Source organism: Akebia trifoliata, chromosome 3 (genome assembly GCF_017979445.1).
Source record: "Akebia trifoliata isolate Shusen 1 chromosome 3, ASM1797944v1, whole genome shotgun sequence".
Lineage (NCBI taxonomy): Eukaryota > Viridiplantae > Streptophyta > Magnoliopsida > Ranunculales > Lardizabalaceae > Akebia > Akebia trifoliata.
The window spans coordinates 58,174,932-58,202,828 of NC_141377.1; the positions used below are offsets into that span (position 1 = coordinate 58,174,932).

The 27,897-nt window shown below is 34.8% G+C and overlaps 2 protein-coding genes across 2 annotated transcripts; one reads left to right on the forward strand and one right to left on the reverse strand.

The window, feature by feature from the left end:
- Positions 1-3,834: 3,834 nt before the first annotated feature.
- STRS1 (DEA(D/H)-box RNA helicase family protein) lies at positions 3,835-16,516 on the reverse strand. Its single transcript, XM_086437330.1, has 13 exons — positions 15,925-16,516; positions 15,112-15,236; positions 13,981-14,088; positions 12,139-12,219; positions 10,057-10,135; positions 8,919-9,004; positions 8,783-8,839; positions 8,628-8,695; positions 8,042-8,110; positions 7,161-7,254; positions 5,396-5,560; positions 5,163-5,255; positions 3,835-4,340 (listed from the first exon to the last, which is right to left on the reverse strand). Exons 1-13 carry the CDS (start codon positions 16,451-16,453, stop codon positions 4,245-4,247), a joined length of 1,650 nt encoding a protein of 549 aa, XP_086293456.1. The 5' UTR covers positions 16,454-16,516; the 3' UTR covers positions 3,835-4,244.
- Positions 16,517-22,096: 5,580 nt separating this feature from the next.
- Positions 22,097-26,716, forward strand: LOC147408360 (phosphoribulokinase, chloroplastic-like). The gene is made up of 5 exons (XM_086437331.1): positions 22,097-22,838; positions 24,612-24,696; positions 24,806-24,890; positions 24,974-25,218; positions 26,279-26,716. Exons 1-5 carry the CDS (start codon positions 22,288-22,290, stop codon positions 26,528-26,530), a joined length of 1,218 nt encoding a protein of 405 aa, XP_086293457.1. The 5' UTR covers positions 22,097-22,287; the 3' UTR covers positions 26,531-26,716.
- The last annotated feature ends 1,181 nt before the right edge of the window (positions 26,717-27,897 follow it).

The following is a 27,897-nucleotide window of genomic DNA, read 5'->3' on the forward strand; positions in this document are numbered from 1 at the left end:
GACACCTGGGTAAGCAAGATTAATTGTCAATGCTGAGTAGATGAAGGCGAGATCACTTTGAAGAAACCTCATTGTCACAAGACACGTGGTGTTTTGAATTTATTTCACATCCCAATATTTTCCTCAAAATTTTGGAATACCTCCTTAATAAGGCCACACGTAATCCAATGGAGAAGGTTACTTCAAAATTTTGAAGTGGCATACCAGTTTAAAGTTTTTTTCTAGATAGGTTTTGAACCCAAATCATGATATCAACATTTATTCACTCTAACCAACTCAGCAAAGTTGACACTTAATCCAGTTATAATTGTCAATTGGTGGAAGATATGCGGAAGTTGGGATTAAGAATCAACTATCTGAGTTGAATATCTAAATTTGTTCGTACTTTTGAGAGGAGGTATGTTCATGATTTTAAATCTCGTCTGAGTCATCTTGGTCTCGTTCAACATCAGTAAGGATATACAAGGTGTCTCAACATTCACATCATCTCACGAGATAAAAATATTTTGAATATCTCAGCTGAGTCAATTGGTATTTTATAGATTTTTATTTAAAAAAATTAAATAATAAATATTTATTATATAAATAAAACATGAATTTACGACTAAACATCTTCTAATCCACCTTATTTTATCTAAAAATTATAAGTATTTTAATTTGAATATATTTCAATCAATCATTATAAGTCGAGTTAAAAGGTTTATCTCGTACAAAAACAAGTTGATTCGTCTGAGACAACTTGTCTTGTCCACGTCATTTTAATTTATCTTGATGATTATAAACCCTTCGGGATGTTTTTGTTCAAATCTCTTATTCAAATTTATTCCCTTATTTTGCCTTCTTAACCTACCCATTTAAGGAGAGTGAACGCCTCTTGTAAGAGGCATTTGTTTCAAGATGAGAAGAAGAAAGATAAGAGAGACCTTATATTGCATTAAACATTGAGTTTTTTTAGTGACCACAACCCACATTCTCCTTTCTTCTTCTTCTTGTCCAAAGAAGTTCTTGGATTTGGGTTTCTACTCAGTGAAAATGAATTTTTTGAGAACTAAAGAGATTGGATTGAGAGAGAATGATCGAGAAAGAGATTGAAAGTTGGGGGGTATGTCTTAATCACCCTTTTTAAAAATAAAAAGAAAAATTATTTGTGAATGATATTTGATTTTGTCCGTTAATCCAATGTTCACTAAAATAAAAGGATAAGAGTGCCGCAATATGCCAAATTGTCAAAAGCGACATATTTCAACCTAAACCTTATGATTTTGACCAAGACAAAAAACAAACATTTGATCTCAAAACATTGAAAGTATCAAGATTTTTTTAGAAGAATCGTTCTGGAGTGACCTCAAGATTGGACTTCATATCGCAGATCTTGACGTGACAGTGGATAGGAACAATAGATACTTTTTCACTTGTATCTCGAGGAAAGAATCTATGATTTCCATACACTTTTGCGTCAAGGTGTGCGATGTGAGGTCCAAACTTGAGGTCACTTCAACATTATTCTTTTCAGAATCCCTCAATAGTATGGGTGGCAATGGATCGAGTCGGGTCGTGTTGAGATAAGTGTATTATGAAAATTTACCAAACTCAAACTCAACCCATATATTACTTATTTAATAAAATTCTAATATTTATTGGATAACATAAGTTCTATTTTCATCACAAAAAATAAAATATTATTAATAAAAATAAGGTCACACAATCGTAAACTAAGCTCGATGGTGAAATATAACCTTTTTTTGAAATAAAGTTCGAAGTTCATAGAATTTTGTCTTTTTCAACATAATAAATATATATATATATATGGGTCAGGTTCAAGGGCCATATGAGAAAACATATGTAAAAACTTTCGTTTTTAATAAAATTTTAAAATATGAGTTAGAAATTTTGGATTGAGCTGATTTTTTGTGAGAATGATCTCTATGATGGGAAGATCATCAAAAAAAAAAAAAAAATCAACCCAATCTGAAACTTCTAACCCCATTAAAAGTGATTTAGAATGTGAACTGTCGATTTTTTACCAATTTTTATCACTAATTTGTAAATCACTTTTGATGGATTTAGAAGTTTCTGATTGAGCTGATTTTTTGTGAGGATGATCTTTTCATCATAGTGACCATCCCTGCAAAAAATCAGCTCAATCCAAAACCTCTAACTCTTATTTTGAAAAACGAAAGTTTTTTCATATGTTTTCTCATATGGCCCTTCAACCGCCCCCTATATGAGAAAACATATATATATATATATATATGAACAGCGTTCCGAAGACTCATATTGCGACTCACACACACACCGTTTTGTCTTATATGGGCAAAAATATTTGGAATGGGCTGATTTTTTGTAAGGATGATGTCTATGGTGAGGAGATCATCCTTGCCAAAAATCAGCTCATTATGAAACTTCTAGACCGTCCAATTTTTGTTGAAAAAGTGTAGACCGTCCAATTTTTGTAAATCAATTTTGATGGGGTTAGAAGTTTTGGAATGGGATGATTTTTTGCCAGGATGATCCCCTCATCACAGAAATCATCCTCACAAAAAATCAGCTCATTCCAAACATTTTTGCCCATATAAGACAAAACGGTGTGTCGCAATATGAGTCTTAGGAACGTGACCCTATATATATATATATATATATATATATATTACTATTATTATTATTATTGGTTAAACAAAGTATATTTCATTATCACATAAAACATAATAGTCTTACTTGGTGAAATCTTAAATCTTATTGAGAATCATTTTGCCAATATTAGAAATCAAATAATATATACTTCTAGTTTTTAATGAAAAAAATAGATTAAAAAAATATAAATATAAATAAATAATTTATTAAGGAAAATATTTTTTATTTCCCAAACTAAAACTTAAACATTTATTAATATTAAGATAAACACCGTTTATATTGTATAGAATTTAATACAAAAAAATGTACTATGAAAAAGTTCTAGAGAATTCCAGAAAAAAAATTAGTAATTTCAAAATTTGTTAAATAATTATTGATATACTTAAAATTACACGGGCAGGTTGACGCCTATAACCCCAACCCCAACCCATTTAATAATCATGTTATACATGATGATACCATTATAACTCAAATCCAATTTGGCTTGACCTAAACCCATTAATTTCGTGTCATCTTCGAGTCGTGTTTGCGGGTCGTGTTGAAATTGCCACCCCTACTCGATAGAGACAGTTTTGATTGTTCTCATGTCGAACAAACTGCATTTAAACAAGATTTTAAACCTAGAAATCACAATCCTGCAACCCTATAATTTCTCCTGCCATGGCATCTAGAACATTCAATTCTGTTTCATGAAGAGCGACAACCTATCACATTCTGATGACATTTTTTTCGTGATGGTCCGATTATCCTTATTACCAATCAAGGCCCCGCGCATTGAATAATATTATGCTGAGCTACAACTTTCACATTGAATAATATTATGCTGAGCTACAACTTTCACCAGACTTCTCCCAGTACAGCGCCTTTGCCATTCAAGTTGACCAAAGTTCATCCGCAACGAAAAGAATTGTGATCTCCATCAACTTCAGGTTTCCTACTCGCGTTCCAATCCCCACCCACAATATTAGTTATGCCCTTATGTCATTGACTGCTATGTTACCAGTCAATCAGTATAATGGATCCTATCCACGGCCAAGTTCATCTCGGTGGATAGTAGCAATTCCAGAGCAGCTTCTTCACTCCTCCAAGACATACTAAGAAAAAAGCCAATCGACATAATATTCAATATTTACTCAGCAGAAGTTGTATTTCAACTCGTCCACGACGGGCTAATAAGAGTATAAGACGGCATATAGAGGCTAATTCACACAAAAATGCTAAATTTCCTCCATAAATAAATAAGTTTAAAAAATGGCACTATAATGATCAATCTCTATCAGTTGCTACAAAAGTAACTGCACTTGCCAATACAATTTCTCTTTAAAGTGTTAAAATAATAATAAAAAAATAACTCACTGCTTCCATGACAAAAACATTATAGGTGTATGGCACCTAAAGGTTACAAGATAATATGGATGCATTCCAGCTTAGTGTCCCCTCAAAATGATCCACACTTTAGGGAGGAAGCATCATTTGGAGATGTAAGGATTGTAATGACACGATGTGAAGTGCTTCCAGACAAAACAACTTCTACAGTATCTCAAGATCCACCGATCTGTCCATTACAGAAATAGAAAGCGAAGATATTGTGCTAATTGGTGTCACCTCAGCAATCAATCTTCTTCATCTGAATTGTCAAAAGTGATCTTGGTAGCCTTCGGAGCATCCACAGTGATTTCTTTGAAGTGGGCACCATATAGCTTGGATTCCTACAAAATGACAAAAGATACTAATGTTGCAGTTTAAACTGCCATTGCTACAATAAGGTCAAAGTGCCATGATATGCAACATGTAAGCAAAGAAATAAGTGTCTTGTGTTGTCCAGAGAGAGTTGTTTGGGGTGATTAAAACTGACATTGAAGTGGGCACTCTCATAATAAGTTCTGATTATGGGTCTCAAAAACCATATCAATGGAACCAAGAACTAACCATACAAATAGTGCTAAGATGCCAAGTTTCTCTAGAAAGAGCATTTTTTTTCTTTATTTTCAATACAAAACAGGATACCTAACCAGAACCAATTATCCCAGTTCAAGGTCCACATTTTTAGGCACAGAAACTGGAACCTTGGTATAAAATAGGTTCAAGTTCTAGGTCCATTGATACCTGAACCTGAGTCAACCCATTGACATCCCTAGATAATATGCTCTCATAAGGTCAAATGACATCCATATGGCACAGGGAGACACCAACAGGAAATGGGCATGTTCACTTCTGGTTTTTGCATAGCTTCATAAGTTGCAGTTTCATAATTTCCATGATTTTTTGTATTCTATTTCCTTGGCTAGGCTGGGATATGACTGCTAACCTCATTATAGCACTGGCAAGCACAGTCATACTAAAGACACCTGACCACCAATCAAACACAATCATAATGACAAGAAGCTTCAAATTTCCAACACTTTGTTGAGACAGCATACTAAAATTCTCATCTAAGTTAAAGTTCACTTTGAACTGCTAATTATGTGTGGCAACTAAAGCACGCATACACACACACCCACACACCCACACACCCATACACCCATACATACCTTTTTCTTCACATGAGTGCCGAACTTCATAAGATCGGCGGGCACAATCTGCCCGGCTTCTCTGAGAACATTCACCAACTCCCCTGCAAGGCCCTGTGGTGATGCATTTTAAAATTTATCAAAAAAGAAAAGAAAAAAAAAAAAAAAGGGAAAGAGAAAGAAAAGAGAAGTACAAAATTTGCATAATCTTGGAATCTCGTTCAAGAATATTGGGCTACGTCCCTGGATGGTACCTTGTTTTCCTGCATGAAGAAAGTGTGAGCAACACCCTTTTTACCAGCCCGACCAGTCCGCCCTATTCTGTGGACATAATCTTCAGTAGTGAGAGGGAAGCTGTAATTGATAACTACTTCGACATCCGGAATATCCAATCCTCGAGCAGCAACATCAGTGGCAACCTGCAGATATATAATTTCATCAAATACCACAACTATCCTCAGCACTTAACCAAACTGAATCATGTGACAGTAACCAAAATAAATGGTAGATTATAAAGGTATATGGAACAAAGAGGGAATCATTCACAACAGTCACAGACGATCAACAGGGCCCCTAGGGACCAGCCGAGAGTGGTCAATTAGTACACCTGTAAAATCCACGGAGACCTAGAAAAAGGTGACAGCTCGGTAAGGTGTCACCCATTTTTTATGTGTTCACTAACTAATTTCAGGTTACTTTCACTGTCAATGACTTTAGTTTTTGTTACTTGTTTTAAACCCTTTTTTCCTGGTTTTCAACCATTGTTTTAAGCTTAATATCCAAGGTGTCACTTGCACCACTTGACCTCTTAATTTATAGAGTTCAAATCCCCAAAAAGTTCAGGATTTGAGCTTCTATGGTCTTTATTATTTATGCTTCAATAGGACATTCATTTTGGTCAACAAGGATTTGATTTGGATGAAAATCATTCAAGATTTTGATCTTGTCTTATAGCCCAGCCCTTTCTTCATCTAGAATAGGTGCAGTTTTTTCTTCATTTGGTGATTTGTGTAGGTGGACCCCAGTAGGGACCTGCATCGTGTCTGATCATGTTTGCTAAGATTGGCTGGAACTTTGCTGTTATGTTTATTTTTTTATTTAAAAATAAAATAAAAAATTGAGAAGGGTTTGATCTTTACCGTGGAAGCATCTGTGTTAGGTTTTGCATCTTGGTGACTCCTAAGATTTTGCCTTCTTTTAATTCTTAATTTTTAATTTTGGGATTCTTTTGAAGCGCTGGTTTACCCTGATTTCCAGAGCCCTGCATGCTGCGATCAGAGAAACTCGATGAAAACCCACTGTTTTCATCTTCTCCCTTCAAATGATGGCATCTTATTTCCATCACAGAAGTTTGCCCATCAGGCAACAAGAGAGAGTTCTATGATGCCATGGATGGGTTCTCGAAGTTGAAAAGCACTGTGTTCACTAAAGGGAATTGGATGTTTTGCATTGTTGGAAGTTTGATCGTTATACTTCCCAATATGAGGCAAAAGGGAAATATGTGAGGTCTTGTTGTTAAATGATCTTCATTTGTATAACTTTATTTAAAATACTTCACAGGAAAAAGAAAAATCATAGGACCAAGCAAAACTACAACAAAACCCCACTTTGAGGAGAACCAGAACGCTTGGCTTGACCATATTGATATATTGATTATAATGATATGGGGTGCCTAGGAACCTAACAACAAATCATGGGGATTCGTGTTAGATTTGGGGGAAGTGACTGAGTTTTCTCCCCAGGTTATGACTTCGAATCTCTACATGCCCCTCTACAGAAATGTGGCTACTTAAATGTCGAAATAAGTGACAGGGTGGGATGGTGCATCCCCAGGTAGAATAGTCTCACCTAAGGTGGGGATACTCCCTGGGCTACCCCAAATATATATATTATAATTAAAAGAAATATACTAGTGTACATGGATGCAATTAACAGTGCTACTAAACCAAATCATGTTGCTGCTCAGTTGTGTTTACCAGAACTGTGACACGGAAATAAATATTCAGAGTGATGGTTTACCATTAGAGGGCAGGTTGCATCCTTAAATAATGAAAGTGACTTCGTACGATCATGTTGAGATTTGTCACCATGTACAGAAACAGCCTTCCAGCCCCTACATGCCAGGGAAAAGAATATTTATTAGATACATTTACTAGTGCAGCCAGTTTTACAATCAAAGGTCCTCCTGATCTGCTTGTGTAGCAAAATTAATGTTTATGTGAGGAAAAAAAGTTTCCAAACTCAAATAAGACTGTTATTCCATTCTTTTAAATAACCGCCATTAAATTTCAATTTCAAATTTCAATCTGATTTCACACGTTTCATCTTCAAACCCATTACCTGATTTATTTTCTTAATATTATCTGTCGGGGGCATCAATTCCATACACTGTTATCTTACTGTTAAAACAGTAATGGCCCCAGATCTTCGTACCATTATTACAGTCCGCATTACTTTAACCTTATAAACAAAAGTGACACTTAGAAAATAACCTCCTCTTACTAAAACTATTTGACATAACTTACTAACACAAGTTTGAAGTAAAGTTGGATTGTCTTCATTCGACTTCTACTATAACTAGGACTTCACACAAATAAAGCAGTTGCTTACATTTATACTATCCAGTCTTTACAATTATGAACAGTATAATGTCCAGTACTTACTATATGCCACACTGCATTTTTATGGTGATTTTCCAAAGATTGTGCCAGACAACTTGAAATTTAGCACCCATGCCATCTGTCAAATCATTTGGATGCTTTGTATTGTAATTTAGTATTCAATTTAGAAATCCCATATTACATTTGTTAGTTATCATCTACTCCAAATATGTTGGTAACTAACATAAACAAGACATAAGATGGAAAAAATGTCACAAGAATAAAATGACAAGAAGTTACCTTCTTTGGAGCATATTTTCAACGCGAGCTGCTTCCTTCTTGTATAAGACAAAGACCAACACTCTGTTCCTGTTCAAAAATATAAGCTGTATCAGCAGTAGGTGACACCGGCCACATTTTAAAGGAGATGAATGAAAGAAGCTAATGCTCTTGAGTCTTTCCATTTGCAATAAAATGAAAAAAAAAAAATCGTTCTTTATTATTTATTATTTTTTTATCTTAAAAAATAAACATTTTCAGCTTCTTTGAAGGAAATATCGCTTTCTCTATGAATGCAATGCTGTTGACTTTGACATTCCACACTAATAATTGACAATTGGATTAAGGCCTGACATATTGCAGAGTTAAGACATAGGGAACCCAAGTTCTAATTCGGACAATTGTGAGAACCAGTTTATTTTGGTCATTAATTTCAATGAACTCAAATCATTAGAACTTAAAAAATATTTTCCTTCCAGTGGACAAGGAAATCCAAAGATTTGATTATTCAAAAAAAATCAGAAGGGCAACTGCTAATATGCAGCAACAGATACTTTCTTTACCTATTCCAAAAAAAAAAAAAACAAAAAAAAACAAAACCAGATACCTCTGTGACTTGTGGTACTTTTCTAGCAAGGTAACCAAACGTGCATCGCGAGATCTATCATCCAAGACCTGCAAGTGGGAAAGAGATGGTGCTTAAGCCACACGACAAAGCATAAGCTATTAATGTAGACCATCTGATCTTTTGAATCACCATACCTCCACAATCTGCATAACGTCATGATTGGCAGCCAAATCCTCCGAACCAACAACCACCTAAAATGAAGCTAGTTATTTTGCCATGACAATGTACAGAAACAATTCAAAGATTAAACCCATACGTCAATGTTCACACCTTAACAGGATTTGGATCCATGAACTCTTGAGCTAACTGATGAACAGAAGGAGGCCATGTTGCGCTGAACATTACCATCTGGCGGACTGCATAAGTTAACTTGTCAAATCTATTTTTTTTAAAGAAAGATAAAAATAATGTCTTCATGGAAAGAAAATATTTCTTAGAAGAACTTGTGATAGAATAGGATAAAACAAATTAAAAAGAAAATGAAAAATGACCCTGAACCTTCAAGAAAGAAAGAAAGAAACAGGCAAGAAAAAAAAGAATAAAAAGACCAGGACCTTTTTGATTTGCGGGCAGCTTTTTAGGCTGCGACGAAATATGTAATTTTTGGGAATGTTTATACTTATCAGAGTCCCACCTTTAACTTTGAGCTTCTAGCCTCATTAAAAACAAGATTACCGTGGGTCAACTCCAACTATTTTGGAACTCGCCAACTTGCTAAGTTGGTAAAATCCCTTGAGCAGTAGAACCTGGGTTCAGAACCTGCCTCAGTGTATTTACTACTGCCTAATGAGGTGATATTACAGGACTTCAAAAAAAAAATTCCAAAACATTTCGGGCACATTCCAAAAAATTCCATGTTTGTGCCAACAGATTCCAAAAAACTTCATTTAAAAAGCAGTCACATCCTCTCTGATTCTAATAGAAGTTTTCGCCTTCTTTGAATAATTGTTTTGTTCTATGTTCTCACTCTTCAAAACTAACCTTTCTAGTTATTGAGTTTCTTGTTGCAGATGAAAATGTCTTTTTCAGTGCTGGGGAATCCAAACAAGACTAAGACTAAAACCCCTATTCCCTTCCTTTCTCCACCTGTAAGGACAACAACTAGTTCTAGAAGAAGGTCAGAGAGATCAAAATAATGGACAAAGCTCTGGAAAAAATTATGGTGGAATCTCTGACTTTCGTTTCCTTGGGTAACAAAGAGAGAGAGAGAGAAGGATAAGTGAGGTAGTAATAAGTCCTCTCAGTTGTCGCTTTTGGATCCGAATAACTCAAACAATGGGTAGGAAGAAGGATAAGGGAAAAGAAAATGAACAAGAAAAAAAATACATGCCCAAATACCATGTTAATTGATGTCCACCTGAAAAAAGAACAGGAAAAAAAAAAGGCAGGGATTAAGTTCATGACATACCAGAGCATGTTTGACTCAATATGGAACGAACTTCTGGTTCAAATCCCATGTCAAGCATTCGGTCTGCTTCATCTAGCACCTACAAAAATGGACCCTAGTCAATGCTCGCAGCCTGAAAGAAATATAAAATGTTGTCTATTTTTTCATTTAAACTATTTGTATTTGAACTACATAAAACACTAGAACTCGGAAGATATTAATGGCATCTGAAACTTGCAAGCACACGGGGGGGGACAATTAATAGCACTGCAAAAGTAAATCAATCCACATGCCTAAAACCCTAAAACAATACAGAAATAAAGAGCCCTTATAAGTAAAACAGATTGGCTAATGAAATTCACTTGCCACACTGAACACTGATTAGGTTGGTCATTATTTCATAGGCATGATGAAAAGGTAAGACCAAAACAGGCTTTCCTCCAACAGTATTTGGGGGGGACAATTAATAGCACTGCAAAAATAAATCAATCCACATGCCTAAATCCCTAAAGCAATACAGAAACAAAGAGCCCTTATAAGTAAAACAGATTGGCTAATGATATTCACTTGCCACACTGATTAGGTTGGTCATTATTTCATAGGCATGATGAAAAGGTAAGACCAAAACAGGCTTCCCTCTTACGGTAATCACAGAACACCTTATCTAAGGGGTGAGCGGATAATTATCAAATGTGGCATAGTAGTTATGGAAACAAGATGGCTCCAACTTATAGGAGGCTTCTTGTATCCAGGTTGCACTGGAATCTGCCAACAATTTTTCTCAAGAGGAAACCAAAAATATATTCCACCTGTCATTGATGTTCAAGGTATCAATGCCCAGAACCCGCATTTTCCTTTAAACCATGTAGGTGGTGAACCTAAGTGGAGCTTGTTGTTGGATAAGGATCACGAGCACAACTCCAAGTTCTAGCTTCCGAATATTGAGCCCGGGAGAGTAGATGAGAATATCATGGTGAGATATTCTCAAGCAAAGATCTATGAACATATTTCTAAGTGGGTAAAAATCTTGTTGGATTGTATCTTGATAAAAAAACACGATTTGACATCCTAAAGGAAACTGTTGAACAACCTTGGAATATTAGGAGTTCTTACAATTTGTATTCGAAGAAAGAGGAAAGTTTAGCTGCAAGGATGGAGGAAGAGAAGATGTTAGGCATTAATATTAGTGAAACTCGTTTAGGATATTCTCTTGACAACTACAGGTGTTCGCTCTTGGAATCTTAAGGATTCTTCCATTTACTCCCTCAAGAAAGGATTATCCCTTCTCAACTTAGCTGCAGGGTGTAAAAAAAGATTGGTCCAGGGTTAGCCATGAAGAATCCCTTTATTTTATCAGAATAAAAGCTTAAATGGGGATATGAGAAGATCAAACAGGACACCAACAACCACTGGAAATAAAAACTTGAATAAGATTTTAAGATGTTCAAATAGGACTCCCATCCTGGGCAGACTTTGAAGTTATGGCACCTTATTTCAATTATAGAAATCTAAGCTTCTTAGCAGATCATTAGTGCTGCAAGAAAGCCCCTGTACATTGACAGGCCCACAGCATATAAGAATATATGGCTTGTGCCAGGTTTCATGCGAGAGTGAAGGCAGTTTATGAACTTGAAGAAATTAGTTGTAATGTTCTGATGGTTCAATTGAGGATACAAAAATTGGGCATTGTTGGATTCCTTCTAAATGTAAAATTTCCAATTCCTTTAGTCATAGAACTGGAGCCATGTTTGTTGCACCCCACTGAAAGCTTGAAGTATTATTAACGTCAGCAGAAGGCTGTGAGCAATTTGAAAGCTCACAGCTTTCATGGTTAAATATGCATGGTTCATTTCTCAAGATTATGAAACAGGAAACATCCTCCCCAAACACCATTTTTTGAAAAAGTGGCATCATCAATTCACTAAGAACTAAACTCAAGGTTTATAACAACATCAACGGTCATAATTTTTTAACACTGGAGAAAAGGGGGGGAGGGAGCATGGCTTCCGGGCCTGAGAACCAACCATAATTGGATACCTGGACACAAATTAAGTAAGAGAAAATAAGTATCAACCATGCTTTCACCGATCTCAATCTACTCACCACAAATGATACCTCCTTCAAGCGGCAAAAACCCATTTCAATCAGATCCTTCAAACGGCCAGGAGTACCAATAACGATATCCTGACATGCACAAGAAAAAGTAAACTGTGTAAGTAGAAATGACAAACGGTTCTGTAGTATGTAGATGTGCAGAAATTCTTTCTACAAAGGTTGAATAAACAAAGATACAGGAGAACATCCACTACTTCTCCATCAATCGGTATACATTCTCTACATGCTAGAAGAAGCTGTTTCTTTTTTCATATATCACTCGGAACCATTTAACCAAAGGATAAAATAGTTGCAATAAGAAAACCTAATGAAACATGCACAACAATCCTCCCTCCTCCCACTCTCCCTTTTATCTTTCTTGAACGGTTGGCACTATCAATTTCCCATCACCAGATCAACTTTTTTGTTCAATTAAACTATATTTTCCATCTGATCAGATGGGCCAAATGAAAAGGTCAAATGTACAATCAATATTGAAATTAATACAATTTTCTTGGAGATGTTGTAAAAATTATGGAAATGTTAAGGAAATTTTCATTGAAACAACTGTTCACAAAAATATAAAGTGAAATGAATAGTGATTTTCACCCAATTATATTCAGAAAGAAAATGTCAATAAGATTTTGTCTAGATTCTTGTGAAAATGAAAATAATTTCGTGTATTTTGTGGAAATATGTCAAAATTTATTATTATGCTTATAAAAAAGAAGTTACACGTATGAAAATGTTTTAACTCTACTTAACTAAAACATTCCATTTTGGATTCTTTAATGTGTTCAAAATACAAGCCAAACACTAAAATGGCCATTAAAACTAAATTTTCATGTATGAAGGTTTAGAAGTCATTTCCACTAGTTAAACCAATAAACTTACTTGAATTATATACATCATTCATTAAAAAAAAAAATTAATTTAGCCACTCCATAGTTGCTAGAGAAGGATGAGAATCAGGAAAAAATCTCTTCCAGTTCATTTCCAAGATTCTCACACCCACTTACCCCCAGTTTTTTACTAATATATTGAATTAGGAGAGGAAAAAGGACACATTAAAAAAAATATCAGATTCACTAATGATGTGAATCCTAACACGACATGTATCTTTCCTTTGGTTTGCTGCTAGTTATCCAGGACTAACAATTTTTGTCTTTCCTTTGCTAGGAGTAATGGCATGATGCAGCTGAGTTTCCCCCATAATCAACTCCATATCAATGGCACCTACATTGAGATGAGATGTCTGAACCATGACAATCTAGGCCAAAGTTTAGAACTCAGTTATTAGGTATGACTTAGATGAAGTTAACTTATGTTTAAACATCTTGATACCTTCTAGTGTATTTTTATTTTAGTAACTTATATAGGACAAGTTTTCACTAATACGCTACTCTTGTGCAAAACTGTATGTTTTCCAAGGTTTGCCATTTTCTAGGTAAGGGAGGAAGCTTGTGTAAACTGTAGAAAAACATTCCCAAGAAAAGGTACGAATTAGAAAAATAATGTCAAATCCTTATGGTTTGGCCACGAGGCAGTTATTTATCTTGCCACAATGGATGATAGTTTCCGAAAGTTTCACAATCCTTGGACTTGATGCCATGGAAATCTTTTGGAATACTTGACCAATCTAATCAAGAGCTTCCAAGTAATGATTAACACTGTCGAAATAAGGCAAATAAAATCATTGAATATTCCTATGATTATAATGTATAACACCAAGGAGTATATCCATGGATAAATTACATCGTCCCCCCCCCCCCCCGGTGTTTTATTCTTTGGTGTGTAAACATTCAAGTTCAAATGAAAAGAGGAAAAAAAAAAAAATTCAAAATATTTTACCACTCCAGACTTCAGAGAAGATATCTGAGGCCCTTTGGAAGTTCCTCCATACAAGCAAACTGATCTCACACCACACGGCTTCCCAGATTCGCATAAGACATCTGCAATCTGCCACCAATACTACTATCAAGGCTTGCTACATCTTTTGAGAAATAATTCCCAAATAGCTGAAGGGATTTATGAAAAAGAATAATACAAATGCAGCTTCAGAACAATCAGCCTTTTTTTAGCACTGCATATCAAGTTAACTGAAAAAAATAAGAACTGGGGATTATAGTGCTTTTACAGTTAATCATATTGGTTTAGGTATCAGAACAATCAACCATTCCACTCAAATTAAATAGATATCTTTTCCTAATCAAAAGAAAAGGCACACAATCCAGTTTCATGATGAAATCTAGACAGTAACATTATGAAATTGATAAATATGACACGAAGAAGAAAAAAGATTAAGATACACCACCAGATTGAAAGAAGTGGCAAGTGTAAGCCAACCAATAATCACAAAGTACAATAAGAGGCTTTCAAGAATACAAAATGGTGGGTCAGAAACAATGACACCACAAAGAGAAGGAATCCAAAAAATGCTTAAGTAACAATGAACTCAAAGGATTAAACAATAATGGATAGGGTTTTCCAGAGCAACACTCAATTGAGTGGCGGAATGTTTCTTGCACATGGAAGGCTAATGACTTTGGATTGACCATACAGATAGAACCCTTGTCCTTGTCTTCCTCTACCTAACCGTTTTGTACTTGCTTACCTACAAATTATATCTATTGACATTTAACTTTCCTTATTGGAAAAGAAATCAAAAGAAAAACATGTTTTTCCTGTCACGACACTACTGGACCGAAGCTCACCGGATGGGAAGATGCTGAGGTGGCAAAATACATCGACCTACTTGGGCCTACCACATAAGCTGCATGTGTAAAATACATGAAAGAAACCTACCTTTTTTTAAAGCAAATAGTTAACATCTGTCAGTAACTCAATCTGATAGCTATCACTTTTTTAGTCAAGTGCATGCTTTAAAGAACTCGATTTTTCTATGTAACCCTCTTAATGCAAGATTATCAGTCTATTTAGAACAAACAAACACATATACATGATAATCACAAGAATACGTACTTGTTGAGCTAGTTCCCTTGTAGGTGAGAGAACAAGACAAAGAGGATTTACTCTCTTTGATGTTTTCTCCTTTTCCTTATGCAAAATATGCATTAGGGCCGGAACTCCAAATGCCAATGTTTTGCCTGATCATCAAAACAGATTACTTGGGTCAACCTAAATATTCAACTGAATTTACTAGAATTTCATGAACCTGTAATTGATGAGCCAATACATGTGACAGAGAACACATTTCATTAAAAAAAAAAAAAAAGGGAAAATATTTCTCTCTCTGGATAAATCAAATCACTGAACGAAACATAATGTTCAGACTCCATATCTGTTTTGTCTTGGAATGTTGAAAAAAACCAAGGTTTCAACCTAAACATTCCAAAACAAAAGGAGATTTTGAACCATGCCCCACCACCACCACCAAAGCCAAACACGGAATAAACTTGTACCCATATTTACTCCTCCTAATACAGAAATATCTCTGCACCCAATACCTGGAAACTCCTCACCGTCTTTTTTATTTTTATGGGTAAGCTGGACTTGAACCAGCGACCTCAAAGTTGCATTGCAACATGTCAACAACTGTGCCACGGGTCCAAACCCCACCACCATTGTCCTACATAGATCTTTAAAAAATTCCCAATAAAAACAAACATCTAACAATTCTCCCTGGATTTCACTCAATTATGGAGTTTAAGTGTTCTTGGTTTGGTAAATTAGAAAGCCACCTTATTTTATTTGGTGAGTGAGTGATTCCCAAACCTAGGCTACTGGGTGTCACCATACATCGACGGGACTTTACAGAACAGAGGATAGAAATACCTGAACCAGTCGCCGCAATCCCGATAAAATCTCGACCGTCCAAAAGAAAAGGCCAGGCTTGAGATTGAATCGGAGATGGCTTGCTGAAGTTCTTGCAACACTCGAGTACTTTATCAGGAAGCCCTGCTTCAGTAAATGAGGTCAAAGCCGCATACTTTGATTCCTTCGTATTGTTTCCAGACACAAAAACTTCCTTTTCGTTCTTCTCATCTGATACTCCTAAGGTTTCAATTTCTTCACTCGAATTCACTTCTTTATGCTTCTTTTTCTTCTTCTTTGAGTCTCTTATTTCATGGTTTTCTGAGACTTCCAGGGTTTCGTTTTCTTCTCCATTAACAAGCTCGATCTGCTCTTTGAGCTTCCTCTTTAGTTTGGATTCTCCATTACGATTCTCTAACAGTTCCGGTGTTTGATTTTTTACAACGAAATCGCTATGTTTGGATTTCTTATTCTTCTTTCTCTTCTTCTCCGCGATTTCTAGGGTTTCTGGTTCGCTGAGCTGCATATCTTCTTCGCGTTTTCTGCCCATGGTTGCACAAAGCGAATCAGAGAACAAAAACCCCGCGACGCCCAGCGAGTTTGTTTTCTAGGGTTTCGACTTTCGAATTTAATGTTAATTTACGTAAGAACCCCTTCTTATATATAGGTTTTGGGTGTGGGCTAGAATAGGTCGGGTTAGAGAATATGCTCCATGTACCCAACCAGTCTAGAGTCCATAGAGCAATAATAGACATGGCTATCAATGAATCGGATCGGATAGGATCACTCATGATTTGATCCGAAACAATCAAATAATTCAGGACCTGATTCCGGGTTTGGGGATCCAGAAGGGACTAACAAAATCGGTTTTTGGATCAATATGTTCTCTCTGATGACTCAAACCAAGTGCTTTACCCTGCCCACTTATGGTGTTTTACAAGGCCATCAATGGATCGGATCAAGGCCGATTTGGTCCCAATCCAATAAGGATGAGATTGGACCCTGAACTGATCCAGATCCAGACCCAATCCAACAACAATCAAATCGATTCCAGATTGGAAAAACTCAATCTTAAGTATAAAATCTAAACATCATAAATTTAAGCAAAATATATGATATTATTATATACTTTCTCACATTGTATTGGATCGGGATGTGGTCAACCCAAAATTGATATGGTAAGAAATCAAATTGGATCTTTATTCAAATTCCAACCCTCGATTGAAACCCAAAGTTATTGAATCAGATTTAAGTCTAATATGATCCATTGACAGCCCTAGTTTTAACAAAGTGTAATGATTTTCTAACGCCCCCTCCGATACACGTTCCCATCACAGAATCATAAACTATTTGCCTCGGGATATGTATAATCATAAAAAAATAATAATAAAATTTGTGTATCCCAATGCAACTGATCTACAGTTTTGTGATGGGGGCGTGTGTCAGAGGGGAGTGACACATTATCACAACTCTTTACCAAAACCATGAGTATTTTGCCAAAATTGTTGGTTGACACCTTGTTGAAACATTTATTTATTTATCTTTATCAAAATGGATATTTACTGTACAGAACTTAAATTGTATTTATTTTATTCTATTTTTGGTACGTGGCATGTGCAAATACACATATATTACAACAAGGGACTTTTTAGTTGCACACCACCTAGTGACACTTGCACTTCATCACTTGAAAAATTCTCCTTGCACTTCATAAGTATACTTGTATTTCAAATAATAATAAGAAAAAGGAAAAATAAAATAAAATAAAATAATATATATATATATTTCATTCATCTTCTTCCTTTTCTCATTATTCTATTTCTCGATCAACCAAAGTCATTGTTTGGCTTCAACGTTATCCTTTGTCATCCTCTTTTGCACATTACACTCCTTTGTTGTTATCTTCTCTTTCTTCTTCTTCTTTGTTAGCATTGTCTTTTTCATCTTCTTCTTCCACTGATTGCACTTCATATGTATTACTACAACATGTCTAGCAAAAAAAAAAATGTATCGCTACCGACTACACTTCATATGAATTTTTGAAAGAAAATTTTGGTGTCAACATGCACTATTTTTATTCCATCTTCTCTCATTATAATAATAAAGATTGAAAATGTAATTTTTGTAATTTTAACAACCCCAAATTATACCCTTGCCTTTAATATAATGCTAGCTTTTCCATAATTTTGTAAAAGAATAAGCCTTTTATTTTAGCTCAAAGACGGTCAGAATGGTAAAATAACATATGCAATTGAATGGGTACCCATTTTGGGGGGGAGGACGATACAAAATGATTATATCGATCTTTTAATAAAATTATAAAAACATACATGATCGTGTTGGTATTTCCTCCACATAAATGTGTATAAATACATCGTGGGCATTTACATTTGTTATCTTTCTTGTGTTTATCAGATCAAAACAGATCTTGGTCGCATTTGATCATCATCAAGTTGGTTTTGGATAGAGATTAATTTTGGTTATGATAAAGTCTTTTTTTTTTTTTTTTATAAAAATTGAAGTGTTTGGGCTAGGGCTTGAAATGAGTCAAATTTTGTCCAAATCCGAATTTTTTGTTCAAATCCTATTAGCTAAGACCATATCCAAACCATTTTGATTTCAATAAATCTGATTTCAGATTCAGTTTCAACCTGACTGAATTACTTGATCTAGGTTGGATAATTTTCATACCATTCAACAATTATTTTTTTATTTTTTTTGCTATATTTTTTTTAATTATTATACAATTCTGTTTTAGTTTTATAATTCTTTTATTTTATAAGAATCCACGTTATATTAAAGTAATAGAAAAAATATATATTTTGAAAATCATAAAATATAATTTTTAAAGCAATATATCACCCAACTAAAATTCCAAATATTTTGAACTAGAATTCCAGATAGAATCTTATCCATTTCATGCCTTAGGCTAGGTCTCTTATAGCACCCAACTAATTTTTGAGGCATGTGCAATCTCATCCCCCCAATGTACCAAGTAATTTATGGGATAAAATCTCATAAGATGGCCAATAAAAGGGCTTGAATTCAAGGTCTCTCCCTTTCTGGAAGGAGGTCTAAGTCACTGCGTCCAAACTTGTTGGTTCATGATGAAGTCCATATTCAACAAGATATAGAATTGAATCAGTACAAGGTTCACTATGGTCCAATTTGAACCAATCCATTGCCGAGTCTAATAATTGGTAGGGAACATTGTAAGGGGGCAACACAAATTCTAAATTTACAAAGAGGATAATACTTATAGTTAGTGAGACTTTCAAAACATAACACGGAAATAAAATTAGTGTTACCCACACTTCCCTTCCATGCAAAAATGACTTTTTTATTATTATTTTTTTTTAATATAGATTTTGAGTTGGAAATATGTGCAAAAATTCATCTAAAATCTTTCTCCATGACCCATTGTTTTTTTTTTATCCATCCATTGATTATCACGCACATAGGAAGAATGGTCTGATTGATTTTTTATTTTTTTTTTGAATAATGTTGAAGCGACCTCAAGATTGTCCCTCACATCACAGATCCATACGTGAAAGTGTATAGGAACCATAGATTCTTTCATCGAGATACGAGTGAAAAACATCTATGGTTCATTTTTTTTATCCATTTGATTTAATCAATTTTCTTTATACATGTATCAAGGTAATGAGTATCCCCTAAAGGTTTTGATTTATTTGCTTTAATGTATAATTTTTTCCATAATATAGATTTCTTTTAATGCATGGGGAAGTATTTCTAGAAAGTTGATTTTCGAGGGCCTTGGTTTGGTTTTAACTTTTAAGGCGTCTTCCCTTCCTTTTCATTCTTTGTTGTTTTTGGTTTGGTTTTAACTTTTAAGGCGTCTTCCCTTCCTTTTCATTCTTTGTTGTTTTTCTTATATGTCTCTCCGAGGGTGTTGGTATCTAAATTTAAAGTTTTCAGTAAGAGTTAATTGCAACTCCCATGCTTGGTTTCTTGTGAGAATTCACACAGGAGTTGCAAAGAACTCCAGCCCAAAAATTTGTCAATTTAGACCATATTAGGATTGAATGGTATGGATCCTTGGATAAGTTTTGTGGAATCCATGGGCCATTAGCATGATTTATCTATTTATTATTTGGGGAATTAAAACTGTTTAGTAGAGGTTATGTTTGGATTCTTGTTATCATTATTTGTTTTTTTATATCGGATTCTAAGGCAGAAAAAAATGAGATTTATGAAATTACAACTTTCTAAAGTTGGACGACGTTCCAAACATCTACATCATAACAACTTGGAAAAATTATTTAAAGGACCTACCGGAGGGATTTATTTCTAAATAGTCCATAAGTTTTGTGTGGTAGCTTGATAGGACATTAATAAACTTTTTATTTTTTAATGGTCTCTCATTATTGGTGAACTCACCTGCTTTTTTATTTACAATCGAGTTCACCACTTTTTATGTATTATTGAATTTGACGTTTTTTATTTAGTGTTAAGTTCACTATTTTTACTATAGAACTCATCACTATTTACTATCAAGTTTACCACTCTTAAAATAAAAAGTGGTGAAGTCGACACTGGTAAAATCTACCTATTTCTAATTTTCAAGTTTTTTCAACTAAAATACATGGAAAGATTGACTAAAAACTTGAGATAACAACTTATATAGATGATTTCAACTCAAAAGAATCGTTATTGATCTATTTTCATCTAAAAATTAAGAAAAAAAAGTGAAGAAATCATAATTTTTTACATACATCTTCAAAATATTAAAAAAAAACCCTTGAAAATGACTTCTTCTTCCTTCTTAAATCTTTTTCGACGGAATGGAGTCTCTGAAACTCGATTGAGATGTCAAAAATCCAATTTTTTTATATGAAAATAATGAATTCAAATGGTTAGGACATTCAATCATGAGAAATGTGAGAGATAAGATCTAGGGACTGTTAACAAAAGAAAAGTTTACTAAATGAACTATTAAGTGATCGTCCAAAACTTAAGGATTATTTAGAAAAAAAATACATTCCATCAAGTAAGTTTCCCTAACAACTTTCACCCCCAACTCTATGCTTCCAAATTATTAGGGCCCGTATATGTTTTGGGACTTTATTCTTTTGAGTAAAAAGTCACAAAAGCATTTTCTAAAAATGCTACCAAACATATTCTTAACACAATCTAGACCATAAACTTTTGGTAAGCCTAATACATTTATTGATTGTTTAATTTGGGTTGGTTCATCTCATGGATACTCATTTACATGAGGTCATGAGGTTTCTTACTTCACAAATTTAATTTGATCTAATGACTTTAACCATATTATGAATCCTCTAAATTGGGTGGCTAATATGTTATCCATTTATTCTAAAAATTTGGATTAATCACATTATGTTCGATTTCTTCTTATAAGATTGGATTGAAGGATTAATTCTCCAACACTTCACTTAATTGAAGGAATAAATAAGATTGCACCCCTAAAATTGAACAATTCGCAAAACTTCGAGTTAATGATCCTTACCAACTTCAAGAATGGTGGATGGTCATCACACAAAAAATAATCTGATTGGTGTTTTATAGCCATTGGATTAGAACATTGAGCACCTTTAAGATTAGGTATGTGGTTGGATTCCAAGCCTATGATGAAAACTAGTGGAAATCAGTGGTCAGAAATCATCGATCAAGTGGTGTGTGGCTCGTGCCTCCAAAAGAAATGTAATAGATGGCACAAAAAAAAAAAAAAAAAAAAGAGACTAGAAGTAGGATAAATATCCAACTCTCGGAAGTACAGGATTATACATTGCCCCAATGATAAATAACCCATATCTCCTCCACTATAGACTCCAGACCTTCTTCCCTCATCTCCAACCAACCAACCACTTTCTGCCAAGTGTCACCCTACATATCCAAACTTTAAGAGATCACCATCAAGCTTCTCCCAATCTGTGGTCACCACAGATATCAGCTAATCAACAAAACAAAATATAATTTTTTTTTTTAAATGTAAAATATAAAATTGGAAAAAAAATAAAGTGAAAAAGACCAATTTCTCTTAGAGTTTTAAGTTTACTCCAGCCATGTCCCCTCTTCTCCCACCTTAAAATCCCCTCCCAACTTATTGTTAAAGACCAAGGGGTAGTCACAAACCCAACTATTATTATTATTATTATTTTTTTTTTAATTTAAAATATATATATATTCTACAATTTTATTTTTATAATTTTTCTTTCCATCAAAACTACTTTCAGTTTTCTCAATTGTGTACACTCTAAACATCTCTTTCTCTCTCTATCTTCCTCTATTTTGTTTCAAATCAAAGGAAATAAAATTCATATCTCCTTAACAAACCTACTACAATTCAGAGATCCCATCTTATAAATCCACTAAAAAAGCTTCTAAAAATCCACAAAAATGGCAATTTGCACAATCTACACAACCCACTCTCTCAACTCAACATGTTCAATCTCCACACCAACAAAAACCCACTTGGGTTTTCACCAGAAACAGGTATTCTTCTACAAGAAATCCAGTAAAAGAGGCAACACTGGCACTTCAGAGATTTCATGCTCAGCTGAGGAACCAAAGACAGTTGTGATTGGGTTGGCAGCAGATTCTGGTTGTGGAAAGAGCACTTTCATGAGAAGGTTGACAAGTGTGTTTGGTGGTGCAGCAGAGCCACCCAAGGGTGGCAACCCAGACTCAAATACTTTGATTAGTGACACAACTACTGTTATTTGCTTGGATGATTATCACTCACTTGATAGAACAGGAAGGAAGGAAAAGGGTGTGACTGCACTTGACCCAAGAGCCAACGACTTTGACCTCATGTATGAACAAGTCAAGGCTATCAAGGATGGCATAGCAGTTGAGAAGCCTATATATAACCATGTTAGTGGTCTCTTAGATCCTCCTGAGTTAATCAAACCTCCCAAAATCTTAGTCATTGAAGGATTGCACCCAATGTGAGTTTTCTATATTATTCTATTTTTTTAAGAGAGAATCCTTTGTTTCTGCTCACAAGTTTTATGATTTATTGGAATTTTTTATTTCCTTCCCTTTGTTTCTTGGATGGATTTATTTCTTTTCCCCTGTTTTTTTTTTCATTGAAAAGGATTATTTATTTTTCTTATTATTTTCGCTTATTTTTATTAGTATTTTTGAAGCTAAATTTATATATTATAATTTTTTTCTTATATTTCCACACCAATTTTTTTGTAACACACCAAGCAATGAAACTAAAAATGGGGTATGGGGTGCTTTGATTTGTATTTTTGCTCTAAAATGATTTGAGTATCAAAGTGAGAGAGTGATTGAGGAAAATATCAAAGGTTGGCTTTTTTGAAAAGATGCTTGGATAGAGAGCATTTAGATGTTGGAATAGAGTTTTATTGGTAATTTTTTTTTGGGGATAAGGATCTTATCATCTCATTTTAGCTATTTTAATTAATTATTCATGATATGTACACATAAATATGTTTACTTGCATCCAAAAATACTCTTCTTATCGTTGATCAAACGATTTCTTACATATAAACGTGATCGGTTGTTGAGAATTAATAGTTTTGTTTGTGGATTTTGTAAAGATATCTTTAAGTTAAGATACGTACCATCATATTTCTTATATTAGTGATATGTTAAATAGAATTAACAAGTTTTTGATTGACGAATAGAAAAATCATCATCGTCGAAGTCTTGATCCAAAAATTTGAACTCATCAGAACGAATCTTGTTCTCCCTTTCAATTCTTTTTAAGACCATGTCTTCCATTAATACAAGTGTTTTCATACCTGCTCTCATTAAAAAAGGATGTGAGAAGTATCAAAAGTAAATGCAAATTACATACACTTGAATTAACGTAAAACACGACTTTAAATAGAAATGATAATGGCATAGGCCCTTGGCTTGGTGTCCCCTCCGGTCAAGAATTGGAGCCTCACAATCACTAACCAATATGCTTTTATCTCATGCCTTTCTTCGTTCATGATTCGATATTTTGGTGTCCTAGGTGTAGAGTAACCAAACCAATCCATCCCGAACTTGGTGGTTAAACTTTACTGTGGTGACGATACTATAGGGGAGGTCCTGCAGAAAAATAGCTCGACGCCAGGATGATAAACATCCTTCCCCCATTCTTCGCACTACTACAACCACAAACTAGCTCGACTCATATCCATGTGGACCCCGTGAGCGAGTGTGTGATCCACGGGTCATCATTTTCATTTTAGTTCCTATTTTATTTTGGTGAAAGTTCTTCAAAGAGTTCATTGGCCTATTTTCCAAGTACTTATAGGTGGGATTTGTAAGGATGTCACATAGATTGAGTAGTTATTGTGCTTGTTCTTGTTCATTTGTTTTTCCTTTACTTCCTAGCACATGTAACAGTATGGTAAAGACTCCTCAAAACTGCGAGCCCTTGCCATTGCACATTTTATGATTTGTTCACAAAAATGTACTATTTTATATTATTAATGATAGATTAAAGGATGCTTTCGTAAATTAAAAAAATATACTTAATACAGATTTCAATCACCAATACTCACCCTTCTCTCATTATAATAGTATAGATTCGGTAGGTCGCCCTGACCTTTTGACTCACATTCCCTCTTCTTGGTTAATGAAATCTACACTTAATCAAAAAAAAAAAAAAAAACCAAACAAACAGGTTTGTTGTATTTTACACCTTTTTGTACGATTAACTTTTTTTGTTGTGTGTGTGTGTGTGTGTATTTTCTTAGGTATGATGCTCGTGTAAGGGACCTCCTAGACTTCAGCATCTACTTAGATATCAGTAATGAGGTCAAGTTTGCTTGGAAAATTCAGGTAACTGATTTAGTACCCATTATTATGATTTTTATTTGGTTGCATTCCGAGTAGTTTTTTTTCTTTTGGGTCCATTATCCTTGCTCTGATCACATTCTAAGGCCTACAGCGAGACATGGCAGAACGTGGGCACAGTCTTGAAAGTATTAAAGCCAGTATTGAAGCTCGAAAGCCAGATTTTGACGCTTACATAGGTAGTTACAAAATTAAAATTCTCATTATCGTTCTTTTGCTTATTGATTATTCTAATTCACAATTTCATGGTTGTGTTATACAGACCCACAAAAGCAATATGCAGATGCAGTGATAGAAGTTCTTCCCACACAACTCATTCCAGACGATAACGAAGGGAAGGTTTTGAGGGTTCGATTAGTGATGAAAGAAGGCGTGAAGCATTTCAGCCCAGTTTATCTGTTTGATGAGGGCTCTACCATCTCATGGATACCGTGTGGGAGGAAGTTGACGTGCTCGTATCCTGGCATCAAATTCTTCTATGGCCCAGACAGTTACTATGGCCATGAGGTAACTTGTTCGATCTTTCTCATACTCAAATTTCATTCTCCTAAAACTATCATCATCATTCTCCAAAAAAATTTGGGATCGTTTCCTCGATTCAATTCTACCTAAAGCCAAGTCATATAAGTGTGTTCATATCCGCTCTGACTACCCCAATTTACGTTTCTTTTTCTGTCTTCCGATTGTTCTTCTAGTACCTTCAACTTGAGCATTCCTTCTATTTGGGGTGGTAATTAGCCTTCGATACACAACCAAACCATCTCAATTGGCAATCCCTTGGTTAACCAATGCTAGGATTATCACTATATTCTTAGAGAGCTGCTATTAGCACCCCCCAACTTTTACTAATCACACCTCAATTTCTTACATTTTATCACACCTTAATTAAAGATTAAAATGCACCATTCAAACACTACAAAAGCTTGGTTCAAATTATTAGCTCAGGATTATATTACATTCAAACAACTCCAACAGTTGTTTATAATTAGGATTAGGTTCATATAAAATCATAAATCTAACAAATAGATATGAGAGAGAGAGAGAGAGAAAGAGTTTCTGTTGGCACCCCAACTATTACTTATTCTCGGTCATAGATTTATTTAAAAAAAAAAATGGGGATGTAATAATTAAAAGTTGGGGTGCCAATAACAGCTCCCTATTTTTATGAATGCATTCGTTTCTAGCTTTAGCTTTCTTAATTTTTTTTTTCCCTTTCATCTATTTCGACATCCTCTTCTCTCCAAACTCAATTTATAAACATGTTTCTTGATTGCAACACTCTATAAAGCATCGCTAATCTTATTGTCTATACTATACAAAAATCTTTTAATTTTATAGGTATTTTCAGGTCAAATAATACTCCAGAAGCACACATCCACTTTAACCATCTATAATCCAAACATTTGAGTAGCCTTGAACCTCAAATAAAATCAAGTTTTTTATTATTTGGTAGGTCAATAGGCTTAGTTAAGTGAACTCTCATTTCTCAGATCAACTCATCAAGTTTATATACAATGCTTTTGGCGAGATCTTCATCGTTCATCTTGTTTGTGCTTGTTTCCTTTAGGTATCCGTGTTGGAGATGGATGGGATGTTTGACAGATTAGATGAGCTTATTTATGTGGAGAGCCATCTGAGCAACATCTCTACTAAGTTCTACGGTGAAATTACGCAACAAATGTTGAAGCACACCGACTTCCCTGGAAGTAACAATGGGACGGGTCTCTTCCAAACCATTACTGGATTGAAAATAAGGGACCTCTATGAGCAAATCATAGCCAATAGAGTCACAGCTCCATTTGAAGCAACCAAAGCTTGACGATGGACTAGGCAGAGTTACCATTCCCTTTCATTTTTCATCTTCATTGAGTGTAGGTTTCTCAAAAGGTAGAAAAACACGTGTATTTCGTGCTGTAATTATGTGGAGATCTGTAAACTGTAACATAGAGGAGCAAAATGAGAGATGAAATGCGGTTAGAAGATCAAACATATTTCTTTTAGGTCAGTTGTCTTTTGTGATTTCTCATTTCTATCTTGCCACTTCCATCACCATTTTGTCTTCATGGGCAAAGATAATAACTACCTCTCATGCCAGCCTATTTTGTTATGTTTTCTAGTCTGTTAATGATTTTAGATCGCGTCACATGCCAGCCAATGAATTCTGTTGTAGGGATAATGTAAAGTATTGATCTTATACCCTTTAAGACTCAAGTCGTCATCATCATCAAAGGCTTATCCCAAAATTTCGAGTTTGGCCTAACAAGTACGTTCCTCCATTTAATCTTGTTTAAAGTACTGATTTTTTTCATTGCAAGTGTGTTAATATATGCTCTCATTATCTCAATCCACATTCTTTTGAGTCTTCCTCCGGCACTTTTGATCAAGTCTTGAATGTATTTTCTGAAGGATGGGTTGAAAGGAATCCAACGGACAGTTTTCTTTAGCCATGTCCTTCCATCTCCCCACACTGACTACTTCTGGATAGGACAGATACCTTCTTCTTAGGTTGGTGGGGAGGAGATTTCATGGTGGTTCGAGGTCCGAAGGAGCTATGCCAGAACCGATCAAATCAAACTCACAGATGCGGTAGGATCTCCTGGTCCATAGGTACTTAAATCTCAAAACAATTAATAACAATTCAAATCTATATTTTGGTAGCAGTGTTGCTGGGGTTGGGCAGTAAAATCGATGAGGATCATATTGCGAACTGGCATGGTTTGGTTCGCCAAACCCAATCACAATTCGGTGGGTTCATTTTACAAACACAGTCTGAACTGTAACACGAACTGATTCAGTTTGTACCGGTTTGTGGTTCACACAATTACCAAAGAATTGGGTAAAATAGGTCCAAAGCCAAGTCTTCCTTTATTGAAAGTGAGTTCAATATGTGGTGTGATAAAATTCTTTAAGTAGAATCTATACCATGCCAGTAGAAGAGTGATTTATAATTAAATTATAAAACCCTGAGAACACCTCCATCAATTTCTTATTAGTTACACTAAAAAAGATTTGGATGTAATTAGCATATTACAAGGTAGATTTGTGGCTTTATTGTCACTAAGGTCAGAAACCACCCAGAATCTTATCTTCCTCTAAACTTTCCTTGAGTCTCTTGATCAATCTTCAATGATTGAATCGAGGAGCAACAATCAAGCATATATCTCAAATTCTACAATGAAACTGGTC

What these genes read in the sequence shown, in the direction of transcription:
- STRS1 (XM_086437330.1), bottom strand. Translation starts at nt 16,453, where the DNA reads ATGGGCAGAAAACGCGAAGAAGATATGCAGCTCAGCGAACCAGAAACC. An exon ending in CAAGGGAACTAGCTCAACAA is followed by an intron (nt 14,089 to 15,111) that starts GTACGTATTCTT and finishes TATTGGTGGCAG; the next exon opens with ATTGCAGATGTCTTATGCGA. An exon ending in ATGCAACCTGCCCTCTAATG is followed by an intron (nt 5,561 to 7,160) that starts GTAAACCATCAC and finishes ATATATCTGCAG; the next exon opens with GTTGCCACTGATGTTGCTGC.
- LOC147408360 (XM_086437331.1), top strand. Translation starts at nt 22,288, where the DNA reads ATGGCAATTTGCACAATCTACACAACCCACTCTCTCAACTCAACATGT. An exon ending in AGATTTTGACGCTTACATAG is followed by an intron (nt 24,891 to 24,973) that starts GTAGTTACAAAA and finishes TGTGTTATACAG; the next exon opens with ACCCACAAAAGCAATATGCA. An exon ending in ACAGTTACTATGGCCATGAG is followed by an intron (nt 25,219 to 26,278) that starts GTAACTTGTTCG and finishes TGTTTCCTTTAG; the next exon opens with GTATCCGTGTTGGAGATGGA.